Source organism: Vigna radiata, chromosome 3 (assembly GCF_000741045.1).
Source record: "Vigna radiata var. radiata cultivar VC1973A chromosome 3, Vradiata_ver6, whole genome shotgun sequence".
Classification (NCBI taxonomy): Eukaryota; Viridiplantae; Streptophyta; class Magnoliopsida; order Fabales; family Fabaceae; genus Vigna; species Vigna radiata.
In genome coordinates this window covers 8,601,945-8,620,324 of record NC_028353.1, presented here as the reverse complement: position 1 = coordinate 8,620,324, position 18,380 = coordinate 8,601,945, and the positions used below count along the sequence as shown (strand labels likewise).

The 18,380-nt window shown below is 31.9% G+C and overlaps 3 protein-coding genes across 4 annotated transcripts; all 3 read right to left on the bottom strand.

The window, feature by feature from the left end:
- LOC106757138 lies at nt 1-1,451 on the bottom strand. Its single transcript, XM_014639735.2, has one exon. The coding sequence runs from the start codon at nt 1,206-1,208 to the stop codon at nt 762-764; it is 447 nt and encodes a 148-aa protein (XP_014495221.1). The 5' UTR covers nt 1,209-1,451; the 3' UTR covers nt 1-761.
- A 2,873-nt stretch (nt 1,452-4,324) lies between these two features.
- On the bottom strand, nt 4,325-10,533 carry LOC106757799 (translation initiation factor IF-2). The gene is made up of 8 exons (XM_014640598.2): nt 10,400-10,533; nt 9,209-9,249; nt 8,922-9,042; nt 8,763-8,826; nt 7,654-7,975; nt 6,012-7,052; nt 5,133-5,282; nt 4,325-5,046 (listed from the first exon to the last, which is right to left on the bottom strand). The coding sequence occupies exons 2-8, from the start codon at nt 9,233-9,235 to the stop codon at nt 4,615-4,617; spliced, it is 2,157 nt and encodes a 718-aa protein (XP_014496084.1). The 5' UTR covers nt 9,236-9,249; nt 10,400-10,533; the 3' UTR covers nt 4,325-4,614.
- Nucleotides 10,534-17,326: 6,793 nt separating this feature from the next.
- On the bottom strand, nt 17,327-18,360 carry LOC106757494. Of its 2 annotated transcripts, none has more exons than XM_014640167.2 (2): nt 18,230-18,360; nt 17,327-18,044 (listed from the first exon to the last, which is right to left on the bottom strand). In XM_014640167.2, exon 2 carries the CDS (start codon nt 18,018-18,020, stop codon nt 17,685-17,687), a length of 336 nt encoding a protein of 111 aa, XP_014495653.1. In that variant the 5' UTR covers nt 18,021-18,044; nt 18,230-18,360; the 3' UTR covers nt 17,327-17,684. The 2 variants fall into 2 exon arrangements, with proteins under 2 accessions (XP_014495653.1, XP_014495652.1); XM_014640166.2 differs by having other exon boundaries at nt 17,327-18,104; nt 18,230-18,344.
- Between the last annotated feature and the right edge of the window lie 20 nt (nt 18,361-18,380).

Genomic DNA, 18,380 nt, shown 5'->3' with positions numbered 1-18,380 from the left:
TGCAGACCAATCTATTATCTTACAAAATTTTCCAGACTTCAAATACAAAATGACTTTTAAATTTGTTTTCTGAAATTTTCCAGATATATGCAGACTCAAGAATGGGAACCATTGTCATTTCCAAATCTCATCAAATACATATGAGGACATGAGTTATAAAAAAATCAGAACAAACTGATTTTCAAAACAACAATTTATCTCAGGTTGCAATGCCAAAAAAATTCCATAAATTGCAACCACTCAAGACCTCTAACAAGCTGAACCAAAAATTTGCACTCACGAGGAAACCAATCAAAAAGTGCTGACGGCTAGAAAGAGATTATGCAAATGACAGCCTTCAAAAAATTTCAGTATTGATATGTACACCACTTCTCCAAATTGGGACAAGTAGAAACCCCAGAATATCAAAGAATCCAAATTTGACCAACCTCTTCAACAGCAGCACTTGATCAAGCAACCTTCCATTCTCCAATCCATATTAACCCGTTCCAACTCTTGAATTCATAATCATTGAATTGCAGCAAGTTTCCTGTCTATAAGTTCTTACACCACATTGCTCTAAATGAACAAAAATGCAAACGAGGGTCTGACATTACACAGTTCCAGCCTCTCAAGTAACATCTCTACCACTTTTATTGATAATCCAATTACCTCCCTTAAGAGCCATCATAATGTCACAATTTCATCATTTTACTTACACCACTTCAAATTGAGCAGCTTATCCTAAAACCCAATCGAACGCAAGGAATCTGAAATAGTAACTAATCCAAGTGAGGGTTGCATTCTTTGGAATAGAAATCATTCTTGTCCATCAAAGTTCTCAACATGGCTTGAGTGAAATTAGGGTCATTGGGATCACTCGTGGGAGACTCATTAGGTGATTCCAACACTTTGGGCCGCGAAAAACAAAACCCACACCCATTCCCTCTCCTTCTTCCTCCACTACCGTCACCGGCGACAACAATCACCTTACCTTCTTCGTTCCCCGGATGCGATTTCGCAAGAAGACTCTTTCTGCTTCTGACTCTGCGTATTTGCTTCTTCGCTTTCGCAAATTGATGCACAACCACCTTCCCAAAACCACTAACCCTTCGTCTTCTGCGAAGTTGACTCTTACCCATTTCTGAATCGTCGTCACTGCCTCCTTCGTAACCGCGATGATCGGCGTCCGAGAACGAAACCCCCTCCTCCTCGGAACAACCAGACATCAATTCCAACCGCGCTTGTTTGTGGGTGGCAGCGAATTAGGTCACGCAAATTAGGACTCTCAACTATCATCAAAGTTGAATTTGGGTAATAATAATATTGAATAATGAACAGTTAAGAGGAGAGAGAAATACGGTGCGAAATTGGACAAAACAAACCAATGAATGCCTAGTAATAAGAAAGAAGAAAGAAAAAAGAAAAAAGTGGAAACTGGTTCATTTGATTTGGATTTTAATTTCAACCTTATGTGTATGTGTGATGTTTGTCCTAAGCTGCCTCATTTTTTGAGGGAGCGAACTCCTTCCTTAATCTTTGAGGCTGGAAGTCCTTGATCTTGATCTTGATCTTGTAAGTTGTAATGCAGAACAGAGTCCACGTGGTCGATGTTAGGTTTAGGTAATCCCTACAGTAGCAGCTTTGTCTTTGAGTTTAGTATCTTTGGCTTCATTTTGATTATGATACTCTGTTCTGTCTGTATCACATAATTCATTTTGGGACCAAATAACCCTTTTTTTCTCAACAGTTTATCATCCACACAACACAGCCACCATCATAATACAACAAAATTCAAAAAAGCTGACCATCTTGCTTTTTCATAAAATCAATCAAAATCAAGTTGTGAAGTATAATCTGTGGTGGCCATCGCCTCTATCCAGGTTGTGTTCAAATCTTTTGAAACTTGTGAAAAATAAATTATATTTCAGTTATATTTTAACGTAATTTATTAACTTTCATTTTGTTTTTTTATTTTATTTTAAAAACTTAATTGAGTTTTTAAAATAGGCAGAGTTTATCATGTTTAGTCTTTAATCAATTTCAAATCAAATATTTAATTTTAAGTTTTACAAGTTTATTTTAATGACGGTTAAATTTTAAATTTTTATGAAGATAAATAATATTATGCCTATCTAGTGTGAATCAATTTAAAAGCTTCAGAGTTCAAACACTTGTAACTTATGGTTCACTGAAAGTCTTGTCAATAATTAACACCAAGAGAGTTGACCACATACAAAATACAATTCATTATATAATATAAAATTTATTTAAACATACTCTTAACTCAAAATTATTCTATATCAATGATCAATTCTTTGATATCAAATTATTATACACGTAAAACTTATTTAAAATTGTGTTAATTATTACACAATTTCTCGTCCAATCAACCATAGAAATAATATATATATATATATATATATATATATATATATATATATATATATATATATATATTCGTCTAAACAGATGGTAGAGAACTCTAGAAAAATAATTTCTAGAAAAATGATATGTTTTAAAATAACGAAACTTGTTTATAACAAAACTATTTATAATAAAACCGTTTAATATTAAAATAATCGAGTCTCATTATTTTTAGACTACCACCACTTCTAAAAATATCATTTTCTAGAATTTTACAGATTTCACTTTGTCTCACACACCACAATCCACTCAAGGCGAGAAATTGATTTTTCAATTGATCTAGTGTCAAGAGCTCGTCAAGTATCTATACCTCCATATTGAATGGTTCGTGTTAATTTAGAAGTACTGAAGAAACAAATGGAAGATTTATTGAAAAAGAAGTTCATCTCACTGAGTGTGTCACTGTGAGAAGCTCCAATATTGTTGGTAAAAAGGAAAAATAGGAGTTCAAGACTTTGTATTGATTATCGACAGCTAAATAAATTGACGATTAAGAATAAGTACTCACTGTAAAAGATTGAGATATACTGGATTAATCATGAGAAGCGAGTGTGTTTTTGAAAATTAATTTAAGATTTGACTACCATTAGATTTTGGTTAAGTCGGAAGATGTTCAAAAACTATTTTTCGATTTCGTTACGAACATTATGAATATATTTTTATGTTTTTCGAATGACAAATATTTCTGTTATATTCATGGATTACATGAATCCGATATTCAGAAATTGTTTAAATAAGTTTGTGATTATGTTCATTGATGATATACTTCTCTATATCAGAGAAGAATACACAGAACATTTGTAGGTAGTGTTGGAAATTTTGAGAAACGGCCAACTTTATTGGAAGTTGTTTAAGTATGATTTCTAGTTGGAGAAAGTACACATTATTTCTCCTCAAGGAATATAGGTAGACCAGCCAAAGTGAAGGGCAATTTAAAAATTATTTTTTTAATCATCCAATTCAAAAGTCTTATTTTAGAAAAAAAAAATACTTCTAAATTACATAATATAAAACTTATTTTTAACTTTTAAATTTTTGAATTGCATCGTTCCGAAGTCATTCATGGAAGTGGACGAATTTCATTAATATGGACTCTTCCATAGCCAATTTATTATTTACTTGTCCAATTTATTCGTTTTTGTCAACGACCCTAACCATAGACCCATCCACTAAAACAACCATATGCCTTCATATTACCATAAAAGCTATAAAAGAAAATATATGAAAATTACTCTTTGTCATATATAAAAGAATTAAATACGTATTTAATTCTTAAAACTTTTTTATGTGAAATTGAAATTTGTTTTTATTAATAGCTTTAATATATATTAAATATTTTTCTTTAAATTTACTAAAATTTATTAATATGTTAAATACGTTAATATATGAGTTATTTATATTATTTTATATATTTTTATTTCAGTATTTATTAGGAAATATATTATTTAAAGAAAAAAATTTAATATAATTGAAATTTTAAAATATTATATCTGTTTATTTTAAATTTAAAAATTAAAATGTATTAAAATTTCAAAAAAGAAGAATTTCAATTTTGCATCTAAACGTACTAAAAACATAATTAATCTAAAAAACAATTTCGACAAAACTCGTAAAGTTTGTGGTGAGCACATGGTCACTTAACGTTAACGCACGGGAAATGAGAAATTTTATTGAGTTGGACAATTTTATATATTATTTAAATTTTTTTTGAGAAATGAAGATGTTTATTTAATTTTTGAAATTATTATTACCTATCAACACAATACTGCTGTTTTGTTTCAATTTTTTTTTAGGTTAGGTTCGCTTACCCTTGAACAGTAGTACCCATATAAGCATATGCGTAACTTCTAAAGAAACTTCTGACAAAAGCATAAAAACCAAAAATAAAAATAAAAAAATGAACAATTATTTAATGAAATTAACAAATATACTTTCTTTTATTGGTTCTAATAATTCACACGACGAAAATAAAAGTATTTCTTTAAGTTTAAATGGTAAGCTGATGGATTCCTATTCAAGGAACTATGATATGAAAATGGTCCAAAATCATTGACTATCATACGTGCCAAGCACATGTCAAAAAAACCTAGTAGATTAATCCTTTCAAATCTAATTACACTTTCTTTTGGTACAACAAAGAATAATTACTCTAACTTCCATATGCGTTATTTTGCTGGCTGTGTTTTGATGAATTCTGAAATAACTTGATCAACATTCAATTCGAACAGCACCACTCTCTGACTTAATGAACTTGGGCTTCCTTACAACTTGTTCTAAGCACTGAATAACATCTCCAACTTTGAAATCATACCAATTGCTAATTACTAGTCCACACTCACTTCCCTTTTTCACAGTATCCACATCCTGCTTCTCCCGCTTAAGAGACGTACAATTTCCTTCAAACACCACTTCTCCACTCCTCAGAAGCCTCATGGTTGCTGATCTTGTCACAAAACCATCAATAACACGACAACCAGCTATCTTCACATCAGGACCCTTCGATTTGCTCCCTTTGATTTCAAAGATGTTAAGCACTTCTGCCTGTCCAGCCACCTGGGTTTCAGAAGTTCCAGGGGCCTTCTCTATTATCAAATTGCCTATGTCCTCCAAAAGGTGGTAAATTACACGGTGCAGGATTATCTATAACAACCATACACAAGTCGAGTTGAAGTCAAAGGTTTGTGTCAGAATCTCTAGCATGGCATAAGTTTACAAGTTAATAATACCTTGATACTGGCACGAGTTGCTGCCTGACTTAGAGCAGTAGGAGGACTTTTGACATTGAATCCAACTATGCAAGCACCGCAAGCTTGTGCTAAGTCCACATCAGATTGAGAAAGTGGCCCAACGCCAACATGGACAACATTCACCAAAACCTAGCAATTAAATTAAAGATTTTCAACAAGAAACTGCAGTATTTTGTTGATCGATAGAAAGCTGATTCAAGCATGAATGTCACATTTGAATTAAAAAGAAATCAGCGTGTATGCCAGACCTGGTAATAATTAAAAGCAAATCATTCCCAATTTCCAAACTATATTGTAAAGGATCAACTAGAACTAATTAACGGTTATCAAGTATATTTTTAAAACTGATTACTCCACTGAATACCCTTTCATATGTCATTTTCACCATACCACCAAACAAACATTATTATATGGGTTAAATGATGGCATTCATATAACTAATATATCAAGAATCAATCCTATTTTGTCGTAAACCAGGCATTTCACCCAAAATTCCTGATCAGCTATAAACGTGCCCATGAATGATTTCACTTTGTCTCACACCACTAGCCACTCAAGCAATTTTAGTTTTAAAAAAGGATAAAACATAAAGTCACATTACCTACTGACAAGCTTAAATTGTTAGGATTACAAAAACCAAAACAGGAAGAAGGTCCAAACTGGTTAGTAAAGAAAAGGCTTTGATACCAAAAGAGTCAAAGCTGAAACTCACATCTCTAGCACTAGCATAATAAAAACATAAACTGTTTTCTCTGCCCTCACTCTGCCTGTGGATAAAAGGTGAAACGCTTGCATCTATAAACACTAGCATGTATGAGCAAAAGAAAAGTTTACTATAGGACTATAATCTTCACAAACCTGAGCACTGTTTAAAGTTTTCAAAGCATCAGTGACAGCTTGAACAGTTCCCTGAACATCTGCTTTTACTATCACTGGCATTTCAACCCTCACTGGAACGTCCATGGAATCATCTGAAGTGGTTGGTTTGTCCTGTATCATCTTATTCCTTAGCCTGTTCTCCTCATATTTCTTTTGCCTACCAGAACTAAGCATTCTAGCTCGCTCCTCAGATTGAACAACAATAACATCATCACCAGCCATTGGCAACCCTCTAAGCCCTTCGATCTCAACAGGCATAGCAGGCGTTGCTCGTTGAGTTAACTTCCCTGCCGTATCTTTAATAGCCCTTATTCTTCCCCATTGTGAGCCTACGACAACATGCTGACCACAAACTAGAGTCCCTGCCTTTACTATAGTAGTTACCAATGGACCCCGTCCCTTGTCAAGTCTTGCTTCTACCACATATGCTTGAGCAGGCCCATCAATTCGTGCTTTAAGATCCATCATATCTGCCTGAAGTAGTAAGGCTTCCTCTAGGTTATCCAGTCCAATTTTTTCAGTTGCTGAAACTTCAACAACCTGAACATCCCCACCCATCTCCTCCAGCAGCAAGCCCTCTGAAGCAAGCTGTAGTTTAACTTTTTCAGGATTTGCACCTGGTTTATCACATTTATTAATTGCAACTACAATTGGTACATTGGCAGCCTTTGCATGGGACATAGCTTCAAGTGTTTGAGGCATGACGCCATCATCTGCAGCAACAACCAGCACCACTATATCTGTAACTGCTGCACCTCTTGCCCGCATCGCACTAAATGCAGCATGACCAGGAGTATCAAGAAATGTGATTGATGCTCCTGATGGCATGACCACAACAAAAGCACCTAGATGTTGAGTTATGCCACCAGCCTCCCTGGCTGCTACTGATGTTTGACGCAAGGCATCAAGAAGAGATGTTTTACCATGATCAACATGACCCATCACAGTTACAACTGCAGGACGAGGTAAAACTTCTGTACCTTCGACAGAATGTAGCCTCTTAACATTGATGCCAGCCTCCTGCAGCAGCAAGGAACTAATTAAGTGAATAGATTACACAAAAAGAGAAAAATGAATCTTCATCATGTGACAAATTGAGGCGGGGAAAGGAGGGTGAAGGCATAATGGATGTGAAAAAATAAAATAGTGTATGAATACCTTAATATAATGGCTCAATCATGGTTTTAAGTAAATTTTTTGTTTAAGTCAACCATATTTTAGGCCTGGTCTTTCCGGTTACTTTTCTTCCCTTTATTTTTCCATGGATGCTGTAACCTTTAGACAGAAGGGAAGGTGCACAAAACGGCCCAATACCAACTAATTTCAGGAAAAACTTCATAAAGCTCCACTTAATTCCATCAAAACTTCACCAATGATATTTTAGATTTGATTCAAAATTCAAATCACTAAAACACTACAAAAGCTAACTCCAAATATCATATACTTTGAGCTAAAAAATAAGTCAAACAAGAGCTACTTTGAATTTATTCAAAACGAGTTGTCATTAAATGAGTTATGACAGGGATAGACAAACAAGTATTGGGATCAAACGAAGGTAGTAGGTACTAGTTCCTAATATTCACAGGTTAAAAGTCATTTGCCACTAAGAAGGAGAAAATACCATTGCGGCAAGTTCAGCAACATCCATGCTGAGAAGCTCAAACTCTGATTCAACCTTTTCACCAACATTCGTGAGGATATCCTGCAAAGAAGATACTGATTTTCCAGTGCGCTTTGCCAGTTCAACAAGGGTCATGCCTTCAAATATTTCTATTGTTTTATCAGGATTTGATTTGTTAGCTGAGACATTAGGACGGGCATAAGGAGCTTTAACAGGAAGATAGTTTCTACCAGCCCTTTTCACATATTGCACCCCCTTTGGGGTCTTCACACCTAATGGTTCATCACTTCTTGCCCAGACAGGAGAACTAGCATGGAAGCACCTACAAATGTAATCAAAACACCTTATATCTGTGCCTTTTCCTTTTCATTTAAGTAAATTTTGCAGAAGAGTTAACTACTAAATCTCCAAACAGTTCAGGATTTCAACTAATATCACTCCTTTATTTCAAGTAAAATGAAATAAGTTTTAGCCTAAGCATTTACATCTACAGGTGAAGATGATTGACAAAAATCCGGATTATTTTATGATACGATTGATAGCATATTACCAATAATGCAATCAAAGCCCATCTAGATCCCTCTTAAAAGTCACCTGTTAATGCTAGTCATGTGATTTTCTTAAAAAAAAGAAAAAGGATTAAGAACATAATAAGCAAAAGTTTTGCTCCAGAATTGACTAATCAAAGATCAACGAATTATTTTTTTCCTCTACTGCTAATTATGTTACGTCAAATCTCACAACCCAATATAAGTAAAGTAAATTTTACCCATCTTTGTTCAATTTCAAAAACATCACAGTTAATAAAATTATTTCTCACTGTTGAAACACCTATATAGGATGGTGGTAACACATTGGAATAAACCCATCTTATCACCAATGCAGTACTACCTATCTACTCTACAATAGTTCTGATAAATTTAGGCTTCTTAAATGTTCCCTCACATAGTTGGCTTTCTGCTAGATCATATGTTCACATATTTGGAAGTTGAACTCACTGCTATTCCAATCACTATGCATAGGCCCGTTTTGTTATCATCCGCATATCACCTAAATGGTATCGCTATCGATGGTTTGCTTTGAAACATGAAAATTGAATACTATTTTACCGTATTCCACATTCTTTAGTCTCACTGCCAAAACCAGCCACTCCCTGAGATTGGTTGATGAAATCTGCATCATGTAGTTAAGGGAATTAGTGATTAGCAGAGTATGTACAGTATAAGAGCAAGAAAAATAATATTAAAAGGACACATCATGTCAATTACCTGTCACGCATTTTACTGATGCATAAACAGATTGTGCAGCAAAGGGGGATGCAAAACTTGATCCTGTCACGTGCCTAAATGCCGATGCAGTCAAAGCTCTAGTAAAATTCATATATATTTTCTGCATTCAGGTAACAAAAATGAACATTATGAGAAACTGAATGAGCTACATAGCGTAGTAACTTGTACAGGAAAAAGTTCAATCACTTGTAAACTGGTTAATTATCACATTTAATACAAATTATCGATAAAAAAGATATTGCATATGCAAATAAAAGTCGACCCACCTTCTTTCCAAGCTCGCGCCACGCCATTCATATGCATATAACTGCAAAAATATGCAAATTATTTACAAAATAATGGACAGGGGAAGCGGTGAAGCGGTGGAAGTAATCAAAAGCTCATCAATGGTGAATTTATTTGTCCAAATATAGCCACAAAAATTTGAGCGTTTAAGAAAGATTTTACAAGACATCTCTACGCCTCTCGACTTCCAGCCCAAAAGAGTTAGGATAATGATTAGGGAAGACAAGTAATATTAAAATAAATGCATTAACGGGTCAAAACCCACCATATATTATAGATTTTTTTAAGTAACTAAAAAACTCGACCTATACAAGATTTAGCAAATCAATTTGACAATAGCATTCAAGGAAACCAAGATCACCACTACACTTTTCTAAATGACAAATAATGTTGACACAGGCAGCAGTCAAATTGCATTTAATCAATTTCACCGATATAATATTACCCTTTTAAGTGTCAATTTGTAATTTAACATATTTTACTACCCTCTTTGCAACACCACAGTTGTCAGACATGAGTAGAAGAATAAACGGGAAATCATTGCCACATTTATGTTCATCTGTTGTAACTTGTAAAGGGCAAACTCACTCGTCCCAGAAGAAGTTGGAGCTTGGGGTGAAAGCTCAACAGCTAAACAACAAATCCAAAACCATGGGTAACAACCAAGTGGATGACCAGAATGCTTGTTGGATGGACCAAAATGAAATTTTGACCCATTAGGAAAAATATTTCAAAAAAAGGAAAAAAAAAAATCCACCTTTGACCCATTTAATAATGGAGGGATTCAAGGATACCCTGTTAACCAATCAAACAATTTTACCAAAGGTAAATCCAATTAGCCAATCCACCGATTACCTATCATGTCATTTTTCAACTTTTTCTTGTTCTTATTTTTTTGCTAAAGCTTGTGTGATCTAGTTTCACTTAAATTGAGAAAATAGCATTTGGAGAAATATATATGAAGAAAAATAGCCATGATATAATGCAATATGATGGAAGCAAAGGTAAAGCAAATGAAGGGAGGGAACATGATTAAAGCATAGAGTGCATAGCTAGGGTGAGAGCGCGAGTACAAAACTACAACAGCAATCGTAAGGTTAATGAAATAAAGAGGGAAGATAAGAGTAGCGAAGAATTAGCTTATTCATAAGATGAACAAAGAGAATCAGAACCTTTGAGAAAAGCGATTGGTGTGATTAACAAAAACCACGATTCTCCAGTGAGGTGATGCTAAGGAACGACAACGGCCACTACCACCGCCATAGGCTTAACACAGCCACTCTTCCTGAAAAACCACTAACTTACTTGAAAATTATGAATTTGATCAGGCCCAACTAGCTTCGCCCCACCACGAAGCCCATATATGAAAAATTATGGCAAGCATCCCACAATTAGTAACTGGACTCTAATGATGAAATAAAAATACTAAAACACCCTTCATCACTACACATTTAAAAAACCCTCCCCTTGACATGGATATGCGGAATTCATGGATGCTTTTCGAGAGATAAAAATAAAGAAGTTAAATGAAATTATTTTTACCTTTTCGGAAAGATTCACGTCTTGTTGTGTATGAGTCTATGTTTTGTTAAAAGAAAATCCCGTTTACACACAAGCTAGAAATATTTCTCTGAAATTGCAAGTGTATTTCATTCCTTCATGTTGGTTTTAAATATTCCTGACACTTTGGTCTGTTTACAAATGATCATAACAAACCTAAATAAAAACTGAAACAAATATAATAACCTATAACTAATTCACCAAACCCAAACTACCTATAATTCTTTTCAAATAAAAACAAAAGAGTCAAATAATTGTAATGGACTACATTAAGTTAAACGCACTTAAGCTAACAAAAAGAAATTAAAAAATTAAATCTAATATTCTTAACCATTTTATGAAAAAATAAATATACTACGTACTAAAAGTTTTAATATCTAATAAAAGTACGTAGTTACGCTTCCTTAATTTATATATTATTCTTTAAGTCAATCCAAAATTAATTCACTATTTTTTTTATTTTAAAACAAGTTACGTGAATAATACATTGGTTTTGTTTAAAAATAAAATATTTTTTATTATTAATATACTTATTTTTGTCATAAAATAGACACAATCATATTTATTTATGTTTTTGGAAAAAAATTATTGAACTATATCCATTTTTTTTAATAAATATCGAACAATATTTTTAGGTGAATTTAAAAATAGTTTTTATATAACTTAACTTTTATTTTAAAAGTTACCCTTTCCAAAAAATATTAAAAAAATTTCCGTTTTCAAAAAAATGTTAAAAACAATTGATATAGTTTCCTTATAATTAGAACATTTAAAATTAATATAAAATAAAAGAAACATGAATATGAGAGCAATGATTATTTAAATAACACATAACATGAATGCTCTTAAAAAGACAATGCATGGAATTTGGACTGAATAGCTGGTGTACAATGCATGGAAGTTGGCAAAAAAATATAATTGGAATCATCGCTGTAAAGGAGTGTGTCAGTGAACACAGTAGCTACTCTATGCCTTTTTGCTACCATTCCAAACACAATTAATCATACCAATTACTTCTTAGCAGTCACAGAAAGAAAAAACCTGATTTTACAGTCGACTAATTTCAAGTTATGAACATATTCTGTTACTCTACTTCCTTCCCGAAACATGGAACTTTCCACATTGTTATGTATAATAATTATGTGTCATTGTCCTAGATTATGTGTTTTCTGCTCCATAATCATGGTTATACCTCATTATATGGAACAAGTAATTATCATTAGTTAAGATATACATGTATAAAAAAGCAGAATTAACCCAAGATCTCTTCACTTAATCCTACTCAAAACAACATCAATATTTTAATTTCGAAAATGATGAAAAGTACAAGAAAAGAAGTTAGTCAATAATTGGTGATGGAATCTCATACTGGATAGTGCTATATAATATTCAGGATGTTCTGTATTCTAACATCTTACACATTGTTTTTTTGTATAAAACAGAAACTTACGAGCCATTTATAACATCATAGAAGTATGCTAGCAGAAAAGAATGGCAACAGACAGAAAAATGTTGGTAATTAACAGAAAGTGAGTTTTCTGTGAAGAGGGATGGTCCTCCTTGATCTGCAAACGTGTGAGGAATGAGAGAGAACGGGAAGACCCCATTGAGTGGAGAGAACTATAGCGGGATATATGTTTTCCATGTTCATGCTGTTGACAACCTCAGTGTATAGTCTTACAATTCTGCTTGAAAACAATACCACTGCTAAGGAAAGCTTCCTACACCGTGACAACCTAAGACCACGCAATCTTCCATTCACAGACTTCACCCAACAACTTCTTCCATCCCTCATCATCTTTTCACTCGAACTTGTCAGCTTTTCATAGCCACATCTCGTGCGTTTGGTAGCCAAATATTGCCAACCCAACTTCACCATTGATGAATCAACAGGAACAGATGATGGAGAGATAAAGATAACAGTAGTGTTGTATATGAATCCTTCTACTCAAACATAAGCCATACCTTATATAATACAGGAATGTGGCTTCATGATTCACCACACATGAGGTTGAGGCAGATAGAGACAATGTTACCTCAATTTAAAACTTGTTCACACATGGCTACAAAAACGTTGCCACTTCAGAGTCTGAAAGTTGTTCTTCCGTGTTCTGAGTTAAATATATATTTGTAGCTAGTAATCCAAATTAGTTGGTGGTTGGAGGAATATTTGATGCATGTGCAATGATTGATGTGCCCGTTAAAAATATAACCTAAAAGCTAATCATTTGATTATCTGTGGAATGTATGTGGCTGTGATATTTAGTTGCTAACTATATATTTAATCATGCTCTGATTTCTCCTTCTAAGTATATATCTACCAGTTTAGTCCAAGTTCTAAATCTTGTTCTTTGACTAACTTAACCACCCTTTTTCTTTTTAATTATTTCTTTTCCAGAACTTTAGAAGGGTTAAGCTGTACCCCGCCACCATTCTGCGAACCTAATACCTAGTTATTCTTTTCTAGACATATTTTTAATACCTAGTCATTGAACTAATTAAAGCATTCATTGAAATTTTTTATTTATAAATTTTGTATACGTCCCTATTATTATTATTATATATTTTAAAAGTAAATAATTTTTTACAGCGTAAAGATAACAGAATAAAAGCAGTATTCAAATTTCTTTGTGATTTCTTACTAGCCTTTCTACCCACACAAATGAAGAGTAACATATTTTCCATTTCGATGCATTTAAACAATGCAATATTTTCATATTTTTGTCCTGAGATTTATATCTTTTCTAATTGTCTGGTCAGCTAGGTTAGTCATAATTCGGTCACCAGTAAATTCAGTCGATCATTAAGTAAATTGGTCAATCATGCATCACATTACATCAATTATTGATCAACTTATAATAATAAAATTAACTTCAATTAACTCTATTAGGTCAATATTAATAAAACATCTATTCTAAAAACTATAAAGAGAGGTTTAGGATAAGAAGGTAAATTATGTACTGCATTAATTGCTTCTACAAGTATTTCCAAGTAATTTGGAGGAACAATTTGACTCAATAGAATGTCTGAAGAACTTTTTGGAACAACATCATACAACCCAAACCGTTTGATCTCCATCATCAATTCTACTCCTAAGAAAGCAAACAAATAAGTCTTGCCTCATTGGTCGAAAGAGTGAGTAGAAACATGAGAGAGAGATATTCATAAATCAGAAAACCTAATTATTTTACCTAACTCCTGAACATGCCCAATTGGACTTTGAAAATGGTTCATTTTCACCAAACCCATGTGTAAAAGTAACCTACGAACATATGCTATTCCTTGCATAGTAATAGAATTTGAAACTGTGTGTAGATTTCTATGCTATATCTGTGATGGATCTACATCTGCTAATGACTTTATCACACGGAAATAATCATTTTCTGGAGATTTTCCTTTTTATATGTCCCACTATTCAACTTCACAATAGTATAATCTCATATTCAATCAATTTAAACTGATATTAGTAAAAAAATAAAATAAAAGAAAAGGTAAATACACTTAAAGCAAAGATAGAAAAAAATAATAATCATTGGTTCACGTAATTTTTATTAGTATGTAACTATCTGAAAAATACTTTTTTATTTTTTTTTACTTTATTATTATAAAGTTGATTTTTTTAATAAATAATGTGACAATTATTAAATACGATCAAGTATATATTTAATCATATTATTAATAGAAGTAAAACAAGATTAAAAAATAAAAATATTTTATTATAACATATCTTTCTTATATTAAAAATAAAATATGTCTATCCATTTAAAAAAATGTAAGTGGGTATAATAAAAATAAATAAATAAAAGTAAAATAGATGTATTTGATGTTAAAAAAAATTCAATAAAACAAAAATGTTTTCATCACAATTTGAATTCAAAAAAACTAATTTGTAAAACTCCTTTTCCCGTTAGAAGTAACTGTTTGATCTTTTTATAATATATTTTATAATTTTAAATAATTTTATTTTTTTATTATGTTTGTTAAATATTATGAGCATTTGTTGTATTGAAAAATAATTATAAAAATTAAGAATTGTAAATAATGAATACTATTTTAGTGTAATTCTAATATTTCAAAATAAATTAATTTTGTATTGATTTATTTTGTTATGTTAATAAAATTAATTAAAAAAAATTTAATATAGTTGAATGAATAGAATATAGGTGTATTATTTTAAATTATATATGCATTTTATTTTTACAAATAAATAAATGTCGTATGTTATTTATAACTACTAACAAGGATATTGGATTTTGTAAGTGTTTATTGGGTGTGCACATTTATTTTATAGCTCTTTTACTTTTTGTATTCTTATATTTCTCAAACAAATTTTTAGTTTGCATAGTATAAGATGTACTTTGCTGAAAAATATATAAATAATAATTTTGGATATTAGTCTAATATATTTGATTTCATAGTTTTTCACAATGTTGAATTATTCATAAAATTTTAAATTTAACTGTTTAGAATAATACCTTCAATGTTTGAGTAGGTCATCATTTAAATATTTCGATCAAATATATTTATGCTACAAAAAAAATTAATTCACAATTAGTTGCTAATTAACTTATTTTGGATCAATTATTTCAAGAAATTTCACAATAGATTTACCAAAATTTTGAACCAATAACATGGGTGTGACAATTAGAAGTAATGGACACAAATGGGTCAAAGCCCAAGTTGTTCGTAAAATTTCAGCCCAACAAAAGCAAAGCTAATGGAAATTTTTTTTTTCTTTCTACTATTTACTTAGCCATTGTTAATTTCAAACTGAGGTAACTATATTCTGTTTTAATTTTCTTATCTCTCTTCTGATGCATTCTTAGGTAGCAAAATTTAGATTAAGTTCAAGAATAACCTAACACTGGAATTTTGTAATAGGGTTATAAATGAAACAACTTTTTAAATTTTTGTCTAAATTTTGCTTATAAGAAAGTCTGATATTAATTTGATTAAAGATTTTGATGACATGATAAGATAGTTTATTAAGATAATGTAATGAAGATTATGATGAAATGAGTTTAATGATGAAAGTATGATGACATAAGTTTAATTGGAGAGTTTAATGAATTGAGTTTGACAGTCTAATAACTTAGTCTTGATGGAGACTTTACTAATTGTATTTATCTTTGTAACTCTATTTTTGGTATAAAATATTTATGGTGAGTGTTTTGTTATTTCTTTTATTATGATTATTATCTGTATTTTAACTAAAAAAACTTTCTATACACTTGTAAACAAAAAAACATGATAATAAAGTAAATTTTATAATATCTTATTTTATTGAAATATATATTTAAAAAATTACAAATACTCTTATTACATACTTCTTATTTAAAAATTACACAGATATATATTTAAAAATTACAAACTTCTTATTACATAGTTGTAATATTATAAAATTAATAGAAAAATGTATTTTATGACTTTTATACAATTTTTATAATTTTAATACGTATGTGAATATTAATTTTAATACATATGGAAATATTAAATTTAATTTAATTTTATAGAATCGATTTATATAAGATAAGAATTACGTTATCTTATACACTGTATCTCACATGAACATAGAATCTGCAACAATATTTTATTTTAATAATTATTATGATAATTAATTTTGTTATCATCATTTACAGAGTCTGTAGTACTGTTTATTTGTTTTTGTTTCTTCATTTTGTAGTTGCTTGCACGCTATTTCATGGCAGTGTCTGACAGTACAATCTTACCCCTTAATATTTATTGTAGATATCAGATTCAATTACAATCCCCCATGTGTTCCCTTTGCTTCACATCTATGTTACCGTTGCCAACTTAATGCAAATGCGTTGACATTTCTCAAAATTAGTTTAAACAATAAAACCAACCTGATTGACATGCAAGCCTAGGATTTTTTTCCATGTAAATTTTTTTGTTGCAAGATTATAAATAGATAGTTGATAAACTAGTTTCTAAAATGATTTTTTTACATGTATCAGATTATACATACAAAAATAGGTCTATCTCATAATGACTTTCCTGGTTAGAAATGAGTTTAAGCCTAACTCAATCTCACAAAACCGGCTTGTAAAATGAGGTTTGCATTTTACTTATATATTATAATTTGGCCTTATCTCTAGTCGATCTGAGACTTCCAACATTCCTTCCTCCTAAGAGTTGGTGATGTTATTATTGTATCAGATAGTTGAAAATGTATTTGCCTGTGACCAAAAAGCTTTACTTGGTGATGTAGGTTTTAACTACTGACAGTGAGTAAATAATTGTTGTGTAATAAATCAGGTTGTTGTGTATTTATTTGCAGAAGACCGAAAAGCTTCATTTACGGATGTACCTTTTAATTATAGTTTTAGGTGAGTGCCTGCTGCAATGCCTCGATTTCACCTTATCGTTTTATTTTTGTTATATTCAATAACTCATTAATATAACAGTGACAGTAGCAACTACCAAACACATACTTGCCCGTGAGTCTAGAATTCTTGATGAAACATAGGAAGAAAGAAACTCTTTACCATGGCAACTGGAATATAATGATAACATACTGAAAAGGAAAACCATCCACATATGATGCTGAGTTCTCACTGTTCATTGGAAAGTATGAAGCCACAAACTTAGCAAATAAAGTACATATAAACAGAACCTATATATGATTGTGCTGGAAAAAAGAAGATATGAATGACAGAAAGAAGGAAGAAAACAGACAGACAAAGTTTTGAGACCAACTAGTAACAAAGAATAAACAATATGTGCAATATATCTATTTCCTTGTCCCAATTTCCAACACGTCTTTGTAAGTACACGATAAAAGACTACACGTAGTAACTGATGAATCATGAAATGAGAACATTTTTGTTGAGTGTTTTTTTCTCAGTTGTGATGAGTGGATGAATAATGGTGCTACTACCAGAAACAAGAGGAAGAGTCGATTTTGCGGTTGTGGGCATTGAGAAGGCGTGAAAACCTTCTCCTGCGGTAATAGAAGCCGCATTTGATTCTGATCCTTGAAAAGACCAACCTCCTAAGTTTCTTAGCAGATCGCAGCCTTAGCCACAGAACCTTCTTGACACGAACCAAAGAGCCTTTCACTCTCTCTTTCAGACTCTTCTTTCGACAGAACTGATAGCTTCTCAAGAACAGTTGCCTCTTCTCCATCATAGTATAGCTGTGCTCAGCGTCGGGATAGTAATGCCCGAAAGACTCACTCCGAAATAACGGGTTCAGACTAACACTACCCATCAGCGCATTCTCATTACCTTTCCTCTGATTATCACGAACCAGCAGTATCATGATGGCACCAAAAAGTTAAAACAGAAAAGACAGCTAGAACAAAACAATTCTGAAATTTAGCGCCATTAAATAGCAGAGAGAATGAATGGTTTGGTTTTCTAGTGACAAAAGATAGAGAAGAATGGAAAAGGGCTATGAACTGTAGAGATTCCACGCACCTTAGCGTTGCTTGCAACGCGAGCCAAGCCGTGCGCCGCCGCAATAGATAACGCAATAGATAAAAGATAAAGACACCTCCTTTTTTTCTTTACTCCCTTACCATGTTATTATTGGTTGGTTTCGTAGAACTCTTTCTTCTTCAAAAAGCCT

Excerpts from the sequence above, each read along its gene's own strand:
- LOC106757494 (XM_014640166.2), bottom strand. The coding sequence starts at position 18,071 with ATGATACTGCTGGTTCGTGATAATCAGAGGAAAGGTAATGAGAATGCG.
- LOC106757138 (XM_014639735.2), bottom strand. The coding sequence starts at position 1,208 with ATGTCTGGTTGTTCCGAGGAGGAGGGGGTTTCGTTCTCGGACGCCGAT.
- LOC106757799 (XM_014640598.2), bottom strand. The coding sequence starts at position 9,235 with ATGGCGTGGCGCGAGCTTGGAAAGAAG. Across the intron at positions 8,827-8,921 it reads ATCAGTAAAATGCGTGACAG|ATTTCATCAACCAATCTCAG; the intron begins GTAATTGACATG and ends TACATGATGCAG. Across the intron at positions 7,053-7,653 it reads TTGCTGAACTTGCCGCAATG|GAGGCTGGCATCAATGTTAA; the intron begins GTATTTTCTCCT and ends TTGCTGCTGCAG.